The 13,904-nt window shown below is 44.4% G+C and overlaps 1 protein-coding gene across 3 annotated transcripts in view; it reads left to right on the top strand.

Moving 5' to 3' along the window:
• PHF21A (PHD finger protein 21A) overlaps positions 1-13,904 on the top strand; it is a 364,795-nt gene that overhangs the window by 334,550 nt on the left and 16,341 nt on the right. For all 3 annotated transcript variants that reach the window (XM_030200848.1, XM_030200845.1, XM_030200847.1), the window contains one exon: positions 9,403-9,478. In XM_030200848.1, coding sequence (XP_030056708.1) covers positions 9,403-9,478 — 76 coding nt within the window. The remainder of the gene's footprint in view (positions 1-9,402; positions 9,479-13,904) is intronic.

The raw sequence follows: 13,904 nt of genomic DNA, 5'->3' as shown, positions 1-13,904 counted from the left end.
GGGGGGAAAGGAGGCAGGGTTTTGCAGTTATGTTCAGGAGGGTTTTGGGAAGATGGGTGGGGTTTGGGGGGAGGGAACTTTTCTAGTTTTTTGGATCCAAATGGACAGATTTTAGGACTCTCAATTAGACTGCGGAAGGCTAATCGTGGGAGAAACAGTAGGCTGGGGTGGTCTCTCCCTCATTTGGAAGCTAGACTTATAGTGTATCATTTGGCCCTTGGTTTATTATCATGGTGAGGGTAGGGGGTATTCATTCACCCATTAAATGCTCAAAATGTTTACAACACCTACAGCGCCTTAAAGCGGACATTGTCCTTCTACAAGAAACACATCTTTCCGATGATGAACACACAAAGTTGGTAAAGTGGTGGGTGGGAGATTGTGTGGCAACACCAGCAGTGGATAGGAAAGGTGGAGTGGCATGCTTTTTAGCAAGGGGGTGGCCACACAGATTAAAAATGTGGTCAAAGACACTGAGGGGCGTTTTATTTTTGGTAAGGTTCTGATAGCGTGCAAGGAGGTATTAATGGGAAGTATTTACGCCCCCAACCAGTTAGATAAGGCTTTCTATAGGAAGATGGTGGGTATTCTATCTGATGTAGATTCTACTCCTATGATTTTAGGGGGAGATTTTAACATGGTATGGGACCCTCAGCTTGATAAATCACATCCGCCTTTGGGACTGACCAAGGGGACTGTTAAGGGTCTGCCAAACATTTGTGCTGTATTAGATCTTTTGGATGTTTGGCGGGTATTGCACCCAACTGAAAGAGATTATACGCACCTGTCACGAGCACATGCAACACAATCGCGTATTGATTACTTGTTGACCTCTAGGTCGATTTTTACGGAGGTGGAAGATGCTCAGATTGGTCCATAAGTGATCTCTGACCATGCAGTGGTTTGGTTTGGTTGGATTGGAAACCTAGTGGCTCGGTGACTCCCTCTAGGGCCTGGGCACTTCCAAGTTTACTTTATCAAGGCAGAAAATTTAGAGAATGATTATTAGCAAGCTGGGAGGAGTACAAATTATTCAAGAGGCATCTACGAGTGAAGTAACTCTTTTTTGGGAAGCAGCAAAGGCGGTTTTGAGAGGTGAAATCTTTAGCTACTCTAGCCATCTTAAGAAAACTAGAGATAGAGAAATTCTACGCCTGGAGCAGCAAGTGAGGATCTTGCAAGGAAGATAAGGGAAGCAGTCAAGCACATCTCTTAAACAGGAATTGTTGTCGGTTCAGACAGCTTTAAACACTTTAATTCATGATAGGGCAGTTAAATCTCAAGCTTTTTTATAGATATCAACTATATAAACATGGTAATAAAGGTGGTAAATTATTAGCTAGACTGATTTTAAAAAAAGAAAAAAAGTCCATCTCACAAACATCTTAAGTGGGCCGCAGCTGAAACGTCTCTGGTGCCCTATAAAAATGTACATCTTGGGATTTACAACCCTCCACATTGTATTATTGTGATGGCACCCAAAAAGAAAGCCCCAAGCAGGAAGTGCAATTTTAGTGATGGCAAGATTGAGCTCCTTGTCAAGGAGATCATGGTACGCCATGCCAATCTCTTGCTCCCAAGGGGCAGGCAAACCATATGTGCCTATGCAGTACCAAAGAAAAAGAATGGCTCACCATCCTGCTTATAATTGAACGAGAAAAACGCCCAAGTTCCGAACTAAATCGGGAGATGGACGTTTATCTCACAAAAATGAATAACGCGGTGTAATCGAAAGCCGAACTTGGACGTTTTCAACTGCACTCCATCACGGAAGTGTACAAAGTTGATGGGGGCGTGTCGGAGGCGTGGTGAAGGCGGGACTGGGGCATGGTTATCACCCGAACAGAGATGGGCGCCTTTCGCCGATAATGGAAAAAAAGTATGTGTTTGTAGCTAGAATTTAGGGCACTTTTCCTGGACCCTGTTTTTTCACGAATAAGGCCCCCAAAAGTGCCCTAAATGACCAGATTACCACCAGAGGGAATCGGGGATGACCTCCCCTGACTCCCCCAGTGGTCACTAACCCCCTCCCACCACAAAACATGATGTTTCACAACTTTTTATTTTTACCCTCAAATGTCATACCCACCTCCCTGGCAGCAGTATGCAGGTCCCTGGAGCAGTTGTTAGGGGGTGCAGTGGACTTCAGGCAGGTGGACCCAGGCCCATCCCCCCCTACCTGTTACAATTGTGCTGCTTAATGCTTAGTCGTCCAACCCCCCCAAACCCACTGTACCCACATGTAGGTGCCCCCCTTCACCCCTTAGGGGTGTAGACTTGTGGGCAGTGGTTTTTGAGGGGGATTTGGGGGGCTCAACACACAAGGGAAGGGTGCTATGCACCTGGGAGCTGTTTTACCTTTTTTTTTGTTTTTGTAAAAGTGCCCCCTAGGGTGCCCGGTTGGTGTCCTGGCATGTGAGGGGGACCAGTGCACTACGAATCCTGGCCCCTCCCATGAACAAATGCCTTGGATTTATTCGTTTTTGAGCTGGGGGCTTTCATTTTCCATTATCGCTGAAAAACAAAAACGCCCAGCTCACAAATTGTCGAATAAAACATGGACGTCTATTTTTTGCGAAAATACGGTTCGGTCCACCCCTTCATGGACCCGTTCTCGGAGATAAACGCCCATGGAGATAGACGTTTTCGTTCAATTATGCCCCTCCATATGTGACAAGCCTAATACTGTCTAGTGTACAAAAAGTGGGAGAGCGACCAAGGATACCAGAAACTGGAGGATGTTTGTTAATAAACAATTTTATTGAAAATTTGAAGACTATTTTAGAAAAGTCCGTCAGAAACGCTGCACGCACTGCTGGTGATGCGGGTGCAGCGTTTCTGACGGACTTTTCTAAAATAGTCTTTTTAAAGACTACTACGTTAGGCCTGAAGGATCATCTTCATTGTTATTCAGCAATACTTTGTGCTAGAGACTGCTGTGAGATCACCAAAGGTTTTTCGTCATCATTGCTCCATAGTACTGTGCAAAGCAGACTCCTGATGCAGGCCTGACGGCCGAAACACGACATTGTGTCGAGTCTTCAAATTTTCAATAAAATTGTTTATTAACAAACATCCTCCAGTTTCTGGTATCCTTGGTCCTCTCCCACTTTTTGTACACTATTGTTTTTACCGTGGGGCGTTTGACTTCTCCGCTTGTTGGCGGATTTTCTCTCACAAGCCTAATACTGTCTACCATGCATATAGATCTATAGAGCACATCAAAAGATAATGGAGGCAGCTGAAGAAGTTCATGAGGCGGGACCAACCCACTGGGTGCGGATACCCAGGCTCCTTCCCCAGGAGGGCATCCATGGCCTGGGAAGCTAGGACACCTCAGTGCAGGCTGGGGAGTTAGGTACATTTGGGTAAACAAAACTGTGCTGGCTGTTCTCTTTGTGTCACCCTCTCTTCCTCTAGCAGGGTCAGTGGTGGGAGGGCCTCATGGATAGCACTCCCATGTGAAGTACAGGTTCTCAGGTAGGTGGAGGAGGGGGTAAGAAGGCACACCAGAGTACATGCTGAAAGGCTGGTTATCAGGGGCCATGTCCCAACAATTCCACAGGGAGTAACAGTTAGTGGGCTGGTCTGGGGCCACTCAGCTTGCCGAGTGGAGGGCCCTTGTATCTATCATGTTTAGGTGCCTTTATTCCCCCCATCCACCTAGGCCCATCACTTACCCCTCTCAATTTTTGCTTTCTGTATCTCTGTGTTCCTCTCACTGTGCCCTCCACACCCCTTCCACAATCCCTCCTGTACCCATGTGGCTGTGTGTTCACATAGCACCATAACCCTTGGGCAAGTCATTTAACCATCCATTTCCCCAGGTACAAATAAGTACCTGTATATACTATGTAAACTGCTTTGAATGTAGTTGCAAAAACCACAGAAAGGTGGTATATCAAGTTTCATTCCCTTTCCTCTTTCCTGCAGTGTTGGATGTAGAGGCATACATCTTTGGGTTGCCTGACAATGACATTTCTCATCAGCTGTGGTCTAGAAGTACACATGGAGGAGTATGTTCAGGAAGGCTGCAGTAGACTGCCAGGTTAGCTAGTGCAACAGACACATTTTCTCTACTTTCCCTATGCAGGCGAGGCCACAGAGTCAGATGAAGATCCTGGAACCAGCAGGCAGGGCAGCCACATCAGAAAGAAGAGTGAATCAGTGGCATCTTGAGGGCCCACAGGAGGGCACCGTGGGAGAGGAGCACACAGAGGAAACCAGCAAGGAGCCGCCTGCAGGGGATGAAGAGCAGGAGCAATCAGCAGTGCAACCCCACCCCCGTGGCATCTGCAGATGGTCCACTGGAGGCTGATGACGAGCCACACCCAGCCCATAGAGGACCCCACTGCCATAGGCGGCAGCACTTGGCTGACCAACAAACTGCAGCACTGAATCTGCAGCTGGCAAACCACTGACAGCAGAAATTATAGCTGCTGCAGGAAGGGGTCGAAGTCCAAAGAGAATGTACGCAACTGGAGTGAAGCTTGCAGTAGGAGAGCTGGGAGACAGCCCAGAATATCTGGCAGCAGCTTCTGGGGATCCGGTAGGATCTCCAGGGTTATACGACAGCCTTGTCAAGCACACTGCCAACACAGCAAGCACCTGAGCCTCCACCTGGAACTGGTGGGGCCACCAGTCCTACACCAACTCTCTCCACACCAGCTGCAAGTGCCACACAGCCCAGCCAAGCTTCGCAGTATCTGCCTTAGCTGCCAAGCCGCAACCACCCTCGAAACGTCCAAGAATGGGATCACAGCACCCCGGGCCAGTGTGGCAACCAAGAGACCAGGTCTCTCAGGAGCAGCACATGCTCCTTTGCTGGGTGCTGGACCCAGCAGCACTGACACCCGGCCAATTAGGTGGCCAGATTTTCAGGGTGCAGCAGAGGCAGCAGGATGGAGTGATGACTGAGGATAGTGGTAGCTCCACAGGGTAGGATGCTTATGCACTTTCTGCTCCTGCAAGGCCTGGGCCATCGCCAGCAGCTCAGGAACAGATCTCAGAAGCGATGGGGAGGGGGAAATAAGGCTGTAAGCCATCTAATAGCCATGCTGTGTTAGTGTGTGCTGGGGGAGAGGGTAGTGGGGGATGTTAGAGGTGTTTTGCACAAATAAATGTACACATACCTTTACTGAAAATTTGTCAGAATGAGTCGTCTGGGACGAATCCCCAGCTGGTGTGCAACCATGGTCAGCTCTGGAAGGGGGATTCTCATACTCTGGATCTGGCAGCTGCTGCTGTGGTTGCTGTCTCTCCTCTCCTTCTTCAGAAAGCCAGAATTCAGCAGGCCATGAATATTTTGGTCACCTTTTCAGGGCTGCAGAGGAGCTTCTCTCCAGAACAGTCCAGACATCTGAAGTGATTCTTGAACTGACCAAAGGTCCATTCTATGATGGTGTAGGTACTCTTATGCCTCTTTTTGTACTCCTCCTCTGCCTCATTTGGGGGGTGGACTATGAGAGTCTTGAGCCAGGTTCACTGGGGATAGTTTCTGTCACTGGTGGAAGGAAGAAAAATCATGCATGTGTATTGGCTGATATGGTGACCTTGTGGAAGTAGAGTAATGTTTGGGGGTTGGGGGCCATCTAGAGAGAGGGAGTGTGTTGAAGGTTAGGAAGGAGAAGGGGTATTGAGTTTTGAAATCCCGGTACTGCTTACTTAGAAATCAGAAAGAAAAGGCAGAAGTGTCCCCTAATCAACAAACCAAAACAGCAAACAAGAAAAAGAAGGGGATAGACCAATGTATTTCCAAAACGGGTTTATTAAAAACAAACTCAACGCAGTCCTGAGTTTCAGCACCCAAAGGGCCTACCTCAGGAGTCAAACAGATAATCTCAGCCACTGATGATAAATGTAAACATATGGGCTAGAAAATCCAAAAGTACAGCATCGAAAAATGCAGACAAACAGGAAAACAATCTGAAAACGTGCCAATATGAAAGCGTTGAGTATTCATCCTACTGTTTAATAAACCTACTGTTTTGGAAATAAATTAGTCTATCCCCTTCTTTTTCTTGTTTGCTGCTTACCTAGGAGCCAGCCACTGGTGATATCCCTTTGATCAAACCTGCGGTAGATTTCTGAATGCTTAAGGAAATAGGCATCATGGGTAGAGCCTGGGTAGCAGGCACACACATCCACAGTCTCCCCTAGGCATCACACATAACCTGCATGGTCATGGAATGAAATGATTTTCTATTCGTGTAGGTCTTCTCATGTACTCAGGGGTGGGGTGGGGGGTCTGAGTGCAATGTGTTTGCAGTCGATGAGGCCTATGACTGAGGGGAAGTGGTCTATGGCGTAGAACTGAGCCATGTTGTTCTGAAGTGCCTGGGCGGTAGTGGGGAAGGTAATAGAGTCTGAGGTGAAGAAGGCATTAAGGAACAGGGCAAGGCAGTTGGAGATGGTGGGCTGGGTGATGCCTGCATCAACTGCTAGCACTGACTAAAAGTGGCTAGAAAGGCGAGGGAGGCAGTGATCTTCAGGTGGACTGGCACAGGATTGTCCTGGGCTGGAGGAGGGGTTGTAGCTGGTCACAGAGGTGCTGTATGGCAACCTTCTCAAAGCAGAATTTAGGCATTCCTGGTCAGTGAAGTCCTGAAGCAGAAGTGGGTGCAGAGCCTGGACTCTCCGATAGGAATATCTCATCCAGAGCCTCCCCTCCAAACTCTTATCCACTTCCAGCAAGGAGTGAGTCACCAAAGCATTCAGCACATCCATGATTGGTGTGCAGGTGTCCCACCACCACAGGTGCAACCCACTGACCCCAGAAACATCACTGTGCGCACCTCCACTTACCACCTCGTGAGACCCAGTACCAGCCTTCGCACCAGCACACAATCGTGAGACACACACCAGCTGCCCAAAACATTCACTCTTCTACTACCAAACAGTCCAAACACGCACATCTGCATCACTAAGCACTCACTCTTCCACCAGTAGCAAACAGTCATCACACAGCTGCAGCAGAGGGCACAGTGACAAACTGGGAGTGAACAAACAGAGGAAGAATGAGAGTCAGAAGACAAGCAGGTAGGGAGGTCTATGGGAGGTGTGGGGGATTGGGGACAGTGAGGGTTTGGTGAGGGAAGGAGGCAAGATACAGAGGAAGGGATGGGTGTGACTGAGGTCTATCAGGTGTGGGCAAGGTGTTGAAGTGAGTCACAGGGGATACAAGGCAGGAAATGCGAGGTCAAAAAGTTCAGCCTGGGGCAAACACATAAAGGTAATAAAGCACTCAACAACTCTTCAATGTTTCTCACAAACAACCACTTCCACCTCTCCAGTTCCCAACTCAGCAAAATCCGCATCCCCCCCCCCCCCCCCCCCCCCCCCCCCCCCCCCCCGGAAGTCGTTTTGCTATCGGTTATGGGCAGAAAACATTTATCACGTAATACCACCCATGTCATGCCCACGAAACTCTCCCTCTGAGAATATTTTCTTTTAGGTGACTAGCAAACTTGAACAAATCTTTTTTTTTTGTTCGATTATACACCTTGGATGTTTTTCTGCGACAAAAACGTATATCTGCCTGTTATGCCACTTTTTGGATGTTTCTCTGTTTCTAAAATGAGCCCCTTGATGTTGATGGTTCGATGTTGATGGTTCATGTTATCACTCTTCTGTCAGGCAGTGGAAATACTCTGGTAAAAAGTGGGGAAAGACTGTTAAATGTTCTGATGGTGATTTTATAAACCGTTTTCACACCTAAAACCTGTTTTAGACATGTAATGGACTTTAAGTCACACCTAAAAGTGAATTCAGTGCAAGCTGGCATGTACTTGTACAGTAAGGATGCTCAGGGGATGAATTAAGCTGCAGCATGGGTGGAGTTGTGATTTTAGATGTATTCTATAAAATACGCATGTGAAGTACATGCTAATGTGTATACCTGCTCTCTTGTAGATGCAGTGTTCATGCCTTCAATCTAGGCATGACGTGTACCAGATTTGTGCTGGAATTTTATAAAGATACATAGAGGCTCATGTGTCTTTATAAAATCGGCACCTTCTCTACCTTCAAACTGGGCATTTGAACCAAGAGTAGGGAAGTTAACATTGAGAACATGGTTACTTGCTGAAATGCCCTTGTAGAGAGATCCTAATTGGATTCATAACAGATTCTACTGTTTTGATTGATACATTACTCTTGTTCAACACTGTAGAGCACTATGGACAAAAAAATGCAAATAAATGCATAAATACTTCGATTGTTAAAACAAAGTAATGAATCACTAAAACAGGTTGTAATCACTGCCCCTGTAAATATGAGGTCTTATTTATATACATTCCTGACATTCTGTTGCCATCTTAAATAAATTTATAATTATCAGCCATTTATATTGTTTAAGAAAAATGGATATCAGAAGAAGCTGACAATGATTGACCTTCTCCCACTGTCATATTCACAGACCAGTTCTATTCTAAGGGGCCCTTTTACAAAGCTGCGGTAACCACTAATGTGCGCTTACCACAGCAAAAAATGGATAACGCAGGGCGCACTGAGGCATCCCGCTATAATTTCAGGATGTGCATGTGCTACCCATGCGCTAAAAATATTTTTTTTCCAGTAGGGGCGTGTCGGAGACGGAGGATGGGTGAGTTGTTTGCTAATTGGTTAGCGCAGCTGCATTGCCGCATGCTAACCAATTAGAGCATTCTTTGCTCATGGACCCTTACCGCCTACATAACGGGTGGTGGTAAGGACTCGTGCTAATCTTTTTTAAATTAACAAAATTATGGGCCCTTTTACTGAGCCGCGTAAGCATCTATGCACGCCAAAATTGAGTTACCGCATGGCTACTCGTGCGGTAATTTCATTTTTGGCGCACGTCCAAAAAATAATTTTTATGTTTGGACACGCGTATTGGATGCGCACCAAGTAGCATTCGACATGCGTAGGTCATTACTGCCTGGTTACCATGTGAGTCTTTACCGCTTGGTCAATGGCAGGCGGTAAAGTCTCAGACCCAAAATGGAGGCCTAGCAATTTTGATTTTGCCACATGTCCATTTTTGGCAAAAATTTAAAATAGCCTTTCTTACAGGCTCGCTGAAAAATGGATCGACGAGTGCCCAAAACCCACGCCTACACTACAGTGCACCTTAGTATAAGGATCCCTTAGCGCATGGCCATTAATAAAAAAAAATTAAAAATTTGACCATTTTATCCCTGTGGTAAAAATTACTTTAGTGCACAGGAAAGACCTATGTAAGGGCGTGCTAGTGCCACTTTTTACCGCAGTTTGGTAAAAGGGGCCCCTAAATTTGAAAGCCAGCAGAATCCTCTTCAGTGTGTTCTTTCTTCCACATCATAGCTGTACATGCTACTCACTCCCTTATTCCTAATTTCACGGTCTAAAAGGTGCTGCTTTTTCAGCTACGTGTTGTTATTGCAGATGCTAAAAAAGGAGGAAGCTATCCCCTGGCCTGGAACTCTAGCAATTGTCCATTCTTATATTGCTTATAAAGCAGGTAGGTAACAAAAGATAATATATAGTGCTGCATTTTTATTATTATTTTATTACTGAGTAATTTGTGTAAAGATTTCAAATTATAAACAAAACATCAAATTCAACAATAAATGAAAATACATTTATAAATATGTTTCTCTGCATTGAGGTAACAGTATCACTAGATAGTTCTTTCTGGCCATTAGTACTCTCTCTCCACAAATCCCTCCTCTGGAAACTTTCATGTGTCTGATGGAGTGGAAGAGTAACTCATTGGTTAGAGAAGTGGGTTCTAAATCTGGAAAGCCAGGTTTCAAATCCCACTTCATCCATTGACACTGTGATTTTGGACAAGTCACTTCACCCTCCATTGTATCAGGTACAAGTAGTTGTAAGATAATTTGTGCAGGGCAATAACTCATGTACCTGAATATGCAACTCACTTTCAGCTTAACTTTGGACAAGTGAGTATAAAAAACAAATCCCCCAAAATTGTGCAGTGTAGGAGAGAACTGTGTAATAGTTACTACATTCATTGTGATTTAAGATCATCTGTATACAAATACTGTAAATATAAGTGATGTCCCTAGTGCTAAGGAATAAGTTGTAAAACAGACATTTCCTAAAATGTTTGATATTTAAAAGTGAGTATATTTGTTTGGAATATTTTTGCTTTCATCAGTGTAGCCAAAACTGGTACCCATGAGACAGTTGTCTTGTTCCTGGGTGATGAAAAACTTCTGAGCATGGCATAATGTCTTCTTTCTAAAAAAAAAATCAATCCTGGGAGTCAGTTCAAATTCAAGCTTGACCCAAGAACTTCACACAATAAAAAAATGAATTAGTCAACTTTTACATTTCAACCCACAAATAATTGCATAATCTAATCTATAATATCTAATATTAAAATAATTTTGTTAAATAATTTTTAGTGTTCTCGGTGAAAGTTTTGTGCATATAAGTGTATTAAAATAAGCAGTTGCTCAATTGTATTGCCATCATCGCACACGAAAAATGGCTTCCTCAGGGGAGATATACTTGCAAAAATGGATCTGCAAACTAAGAATACTTCAGATTCACAAAATATTCCACTTTCATCTAAATACTACAAATGCAAAATTCATATAATTAAGAAACAAACTTTAATCGGCAAACAGAGTCTGGTACCCTCCTCCGTGTCATCGCTGGTCCTGCAACTGCCAAAAAAACTGTCATTTAAAATTTCAACAGCTCCTGCAAACTTGGTGGTATCATGGATCTGCCTTCAAAACCATGGCTCTACTAATGGACAGCATCAGGAAATACAGCATTATAGTGAATATAATTCAATCTCCCTATTTAAACCAGAAGGCTCTACTGTTCTCTTACATAAATGTTCTTTTTAAAGTAGCAATTGGGAGACATTCCCCCTTCTAGGAGTTTCTGTTTTCAACAAAACTGCAAACCATTACTCGTTAAGCTGATGATGCGCCTGCTCCAAATACTACTCAGGTGTTCTGCAGTCACACTGCCAAATTTTCTTCTTAGTATGTCCAATATAATATAAGGAACACGGGCATGTGATAAACTACCTGAGATGTTTGACATAATCTGATCTTTTACACAAAATAAAGTCTCTTTCTGTTCTTGGATGTTTAAAAGATGTCACTTCCAAGCAACCTTCCAAATCTGCTTCTATCATTTGCAACAACTATGCTGCCTCTCTCCCTTACATTGAGAAGGCAAGTCTAGCCTCAGTTGTACATTCCATGATAACATCAAGACTGGATTACTGTAATGCACTCTATACTGGTCTGACTACAAAGGGTTTGCCCCAGCTACAGTTGATTCAGAATGCTGCAGTAAGACTAATAGAAAGTTGTAAGTGACAGGATGACATCACACCATTTTTGCAAAAACTTCACTGGCTACCAGTACAATACAGGGCTAAATTTAAAACTCTATGTCTGATCTTCAAGGCCCTTAAAGGGCTTTGAACAGGATCTCCCTCTACATACCTCCAATGTCACTAAGGTCCTCCCAAGGAGCATCCCTAACCACACCCTCTCCAAAGGACATTACATGATGTGATGATACCTGCCAGCAAGCCTTCTCTGGAGTAGCCCCCACACTCTGGAATGCGCTCCCTGAAAGATGTTGCTTAACATAAGACTATCTGTACTTCAGGAAGCAAGTGAAAGCTTGGCTCTTCAACTAGGTCTTTAACAGAAGAAGTAACTAACTTGCTAGTCACACACACACACACACACACACACACACAGGGAGTGACAATCGGCTACACATGTTTATCCACTCCTACCCTAGCTAAGAAGCACCTTTCTGACCTCATGTGCAACTTTCTTTAAATTAGTCCCCTTATTTTGTCACTCTCTCTTATCTATTTATAAGATTCTATATATTCCATATTTGCTTACACTCTATGCTGGCTATTAAAATGTTTTATTACATGTTGTCTTGACATTGTACTGTAGAATACTAAGCCATACTTTGTATTGTTGTTTGAATATTTTTACTGATGTAATTGTGTATTGCTTACTACACTGCCTTGAGTGAATTCCTTCAAAATGGCGGTAAATAAATCCTACTAAATTTTGCTGATTACCCCTCAGGCCAAGCTTCTCCTCCTGGGTTCAAGGCCTTTCTACATCGAGCTATATTGTTTGCTCTTGTCCATTCTTTTTTTCCTGGCTGGATACTATATGCCCTCACTTCTCATTTTGGAGAGCCTCTATGATAGCACACATGAATGAGAGTGGAGCAAATGGTGTTTTGTGATTTGTCTCATGGGAACCTTTTTGGGGAATTTTGACAGCACGAGCATGAAATTATTTGCTTATTATTTAATATATCATTTTGCTTCTTATTCCTGGAATTTGAAAATCATCAGGTAGATACTACTGCATTCACAATTCTTTGATTCAGAGGTGGATGGGTGGGAGTAACTCTAGAAATTCTGTCATTAGTCAAGATGGTCATGACTTGCTTATTTGTACTATTTCCTGTTTCTTCTTACTTGTACTGTTGGTCCTCAATAAACATGATTGAAACATAAATCCTACTAAATAAATAAATATTGACAATAAACTCATTTTTTACACCTAAAGTATCCAGTATTACATGTATGTTGCCTTTGCCTCAAAAAAGAATATAACAATAAGTTACCCAAATTAGTCCCTCCTCTAAAGCAACCTTAGGTTGTTCCTTAAAAACTTGATGGTATTGCAGTATGTGCCAATAATTTTTTAATTGAACTGCCACCTGAGAAGAAAAAGGCAACACACATTCGAGCTCATTCATAGCTTGTTGTTGACTTAGTAGCGTCAACATTCTCGTTGAGCACAATATCCCCACTTGAAAGCTCACCTCAGTAATTTCTTTGGGTATCCCCTCTATAAGAATCTCAATTGCACCTCTCAAGCTTGATTACAGTATTCCTCTCGAGGAACACAGTTTCCTCAGTCACAAAAACTGTCCTCCTGGTACATTATCTTTTAAAATGGCTTCTATAATGAAGAAGAGTGTTACGATCTGTTTCTTTCCTAAAAATGATTGTCACAAAGGTGTTCTCCTGATGACTAATTTTAATGTCCAAAAAAATCAACAGTATGATATCCAATTATAGAAGGTAATGAATAGAAATAAAACAAAGCATAGGGAAAAAAATAAGATGATTGGACTAACAATACATTTTTCGATTAGCTTTTGAAGGTAGTTTCAGATCAGAAATAAACAAATGTTGACAAAGATTGGAATATATAAATGAAGCACAAAAGCATTCCAGTGACAGTCTCACAGGAAGCGGGTGGGATGGGTTCGGTGAGAGACAGGGAATGCTGTGTGGGTGAGAGACAGGGAGAGATGGATGGCTAATAAGAGGGTGACAAAGCAGTAGAATTTTATCCCACTATAAACCATAATATTCTACTGCTTTGTCACCCTTTCATCAGCCACCCAGCTCTCCCTGTTTCTCACCTCACGCACCCCACCCTTTTCCTATGAGACTGTCATTGGAATGCTTTTGTGTTTCACTTATATATTCTGATACTAGCCGTTAAGCCTGTTAAAACGGGCGAGTATTGGTATGTTTTATTTTGATGTCTAACTCCCTCCCTCCCAGCTCCAAGGCCCCATTCCCTCCCCCCTCCCCTCCCAGCTGCAAGGCCCCCCACCCTCCCTCCTTCCCTGCCAGCTCCAAGGCCCTCTGTCCCTCCCTCCCAGATCCAAGGCCCAGTCCCTCCCCCCTCCCCTCCTCCCAGCTCCAAGGCCCCCCTCCCCCCTCCCCTCCCAGCTCCAAGGCCCCCCGCCCTCCCTCCCAGTTCCAAGGCCCCATTCCCTCCCAGCTCCTAGGGCCCCCCTCCGTCCCTCCCTCCCAGCCAGCTCCAAGGCCCCCTCTGTCCATCCCTCCCAGCTCCTAGGGCCCCCCTCCGTCCCTCCCTCCCAGCCAGCTC

Source organism: Microcaecilia unicolor, chromosome 4, assembly GCF_901765095.1.
Source record: "Microcaecilia unicolor chromosome 4, aMicUni1.1, whole genome shotgun sequence".
Taxonomy (NCBI): Eukaryota; Metazoa; Chordata; class Amphibia; order Gymnophiona; family Siphonopidae; genus Microcaecilia; species Microcaecilia unicolor.
The sequence above is the reverse complement of the archived record's forward strand: the minus strand, read 5'-3'. Positions and strand labels throughout refer to the sequence as shown.